The sequence below is a fragment of the Mandrillus leucophaeus genome, unplaced genomic scaffold, assembly GCF_000951045.1.
Source record: "Mandrillus leucophaeus isolate KB7577 unplaced genomic scaffold, Mleu.le_1.0 Scaffold352, whole genome shotgun sequence".
Taxonomy (NCBI): Eukaryota; Metazoa; Chordata; class Mammalia; order Primates; family Cercopithecidae; genus Mandrillus; species Mandrillus leucophaeus.
Window position 1 is genome coordinate 679,624 of NW_012103721.1, and position 3,229 is coordinate 682,852.

General features: G+C 43.0%; 1 protein-coding gene across 1 annotated transcript in view; it reads left to right on the plus strand.

Moving 5' to 3' along the window:
• The first annotated feature begins 1,019 nt into the window (after positions 1-1,019).
• EPB41L4A (erythrocyte membrane protein band 4.1 like 4A) overlaps positions 1,020-3,229 on the plus strand; it is a 187,655-nt gene continuing 185,445 nt past the window's right edge. Inside the window, exon 1 of the mRNA XM_011989408.1 lies at positions 1,020-1,364. Within this exon, the coding sequence (XP_011844798.1) occupies positions 1,020-1,364 (345 nt within the window). The remainder of the gene's footprint in view (positions 1,365-3,229) is intronic.

The following is a 3,229-nucleotide window of genomic DNA, read 5'->3' on the forward strand; positions in this document are numbered from 1 at the left end:
CATACCACATGCTGTGTGTGATCTGAGTGTCTGAGAACCTTTCTGCAAACCTTGGGTACTAATCTCTTGATGGTATGTTGTGTTGCTTTCAAAACAGTAAAGGAAGAAAGCCTTTTACCATTTATAAATAGCCACAAAAAGTATAAGCAATTCTACAAAACGAATGATGTGCTTTTTAGAAAATGTGGTAGACTATTTAAAAAGCCAAAATTCCACCATATCTGTGCATATTTTCAGTTGCTAATTGTGACTGTATTGTTGGTAACTTCTGTTATTCTGAGAATTACCAGTGGGGACTCAAATATAACCTAGTGTCAGTCAAATATAAGGCTTAGGAGCAAAAGAATGCACAAGGAGAGAATGAAAAGAAAGAAAATCAGGGATGAAAAATCGTTGTCCAGGTTGGAGAGTAGAAGACTGACTCCAGAGAGAGCCTGGGGTGTCATTCAGGAGCATTGGTGCCATGCATCTCTCTTCAGCCAGAGTTTTATTATGGTCTTTAAAAAATAAAAATTGATAAGCATTGATTTCATGGCAGACACTTTCACACTCTAAAATACCACTAATGGTGACATGGGCAGTGACAAAGACAAAAGAGGAGTCAAGGTCCCGGGTGGTCCCCAAGCCAAATAATTACTTCAAATAATGCAAATAGTACTACCTACCTAAGGTCGTATGTTTCATCAAGAATGATTTAAAAAGGAGAAAAAGTAGACAAAAGAAAGATGGGATGATAGGAATAGAGAACTGAAAACTAAAAGGCTGTTTTATTCTTCTCACTATCCTTAAGATTCTGGAATTGGAACAATAGAGGCAGGACTGTGCAGTAATGTTGGAACTCCCTCCTTGAGGATAGAGGAGAGGAAGTCCAGATAACCTTTGCTTTCCTTCTTGGTTCACACACCAGATCCCTTAGTTTCCTTCGGTTTCTGTTCCTGTTCCCAGTTCATCTGGTCTGAGGGGGAGCTTTTTGGAGTAGTCCTGTTTCTTAACAAGAAATGCTCCTATGATTCTAACCCATGGCGGTTGTTGGGAGTCACTTGGACAGCACAGAGGGATTAGCATTGAAAAAACCCAGGGAGTTCTCATGTGCACTCAGAAGCGGGCACCCTGTGGGGGCCATGGACAGCATATCCCGTATGGAGTTGGTAGCCTCCAACTGCTGCCACCCATATTGGTTAAGGGACTGGTGGCCACTTGCTTCTGGGGGCCGAGGGCCCTTGCCTCCCAACTCCATCAGCTGGACTTGCGAAGATACTGTGTCCTGCTTATACAGTGTCAGGGTGGGGACTGAGAACTTTGCTGACATTCATTGGGGTGCAGCAATAGTACCCAGAAGGCCCAACTTGGGCATCCTTCACCAGGTACCCTCAGCTGCTCTGGCCCCAGGCACCAAGTATTTCTGTGGTTCAGATGGCAGACAATGCTGTATACAGGGTATCAGTGAGAAGCAGGGCATGCCAGCCCTCTGATACCCCAGGGAACACTCAGTTGGGAGATCCCTGAGGCTGTGTGCCCACTGCCTGTTAGAAACAAGGAAAGAAGGAAGTGGAATTTGACCTCCAGTTTGGGGCCTTTTGTCTGGTATAGCATGGTCAACACTCCTCCACTGGTTTATATGTAAAACCAGCAGAACTGGGTGGTTGTAGGATAGGATCGGTTGGAAGGTAATGTGTTGGAATGATAGCAGGGCACCAGTTCTGGACCAGGTTCTGGGCACAAATTGACCTTCGCAAAAAACCTGTGAGGAAGATGGAGTTGTCCCTCTGTCCCCTTCCATTAGAAGAGGAAGCTGGGCACAGAGAGTTAAGAAACTTTTCCAAATTTGCATGAGTATTAAGAAGTGGGAACGGAGATTGGAACTCAGGCTTGCTTGACACAGAATCTGTGGCTTCCTTACCATTTTGGGTAAGGATTTTTAAGAAGAGAAAGGTAGCTCCTTCACATGTTTAAAGATGACTTCTGTTACAGTAGATGGCCTGTTGACCTCAACAAGATATGTAAGGTCAGGAAATAGAAACAGTACTGAAGTTTATAGAATGAAGAGTGCAAGCCCCTCCTCGCTCTGTCTGCACTCCATCCTCCTAACTGCTGTCTCCGAAGGTAATCACTATTGATGATTTTCTTCTGAATTTATATGAAAATATGCATATTAACATATATTGATACATAGGCCCAGAAGTATAATCCTTTTTTTCTAAAACCTATACCAAAGATAGAATAGAATACTCTGCACACTAGAGGCAGGATAGCACTGTTGCAAACGTGGGCTCCACAGCCAGATGGCCTGGGTTCAAATTCTGCCTCTTCTGCTTACCATGTTTAAGGCACTGGGCTAGTTACCCTCCATGCTTCAGTTTTCTCATCTGCAGTATGGATTCTTCTGATTGAATCTGATAATCTTAATAACTTGGAACAATGGTTGCTACTTAATAAATACAGGATGAATACAAGCCATTAATACCCTGCATCCTGCTTTTTTAAAAAACTTAAGACAATGTGAGAGGTACATCAACCCTTATTTTTTCCCTTAAAAAAGAAATGAATGTAGCAAATTACCAAAATGTGTCCTATTGTCATCTTTCTGTTCTGCAGAACCTGGTTAGCACAAAACCGAGACACTGATTGTATACAGGTTAGGCTAGCATTTTATGGTAGGAATGAGACTTTAACTATACATGTGGTGCTTTGTACACAATACAGCTCTAATCCCAGGGACCACCCTTGCAAATGAAATCCATGTCAGTCTCTAGAGGAAAAAGGGAGTGTGAATGGATCTGAGTACACCTAAACCATTGTGGGGGAAATACTGTCAGCACCCCACCCCCTCTTCTGCTGAAGGTAGCAAACCATTCTTGCTACTTTATACTTTTAAAGCCTCCAGGTACATTTTATTTGATGTTTCAAGCCAGTCTGTGGTGCAGTTGGGCAGATATTATTAATTTGTTTTGCAAATAAGGACATCCAGTTTGAAAGTGATTCAGCAGACTTACTGACAGTCACATAGCCTTGTGGAGACCTGTAAGGATGCTTGATAGAGTATCATAAAGCCTGTCTTTTTGATCTGGCAGATAACCCTGTGAGCCACCCACTGTGGGAATGGTTTGCTACCTTCAGCTGAAGAGGGGGTGGGGTGGTGAAAGTATTTCCCCCACAGTGGCTTAGGTGTACTCAGATCCATTCACACTCCTTTTTTCCTGTAGAGAGTGACATGGATTTCATTTGCAGG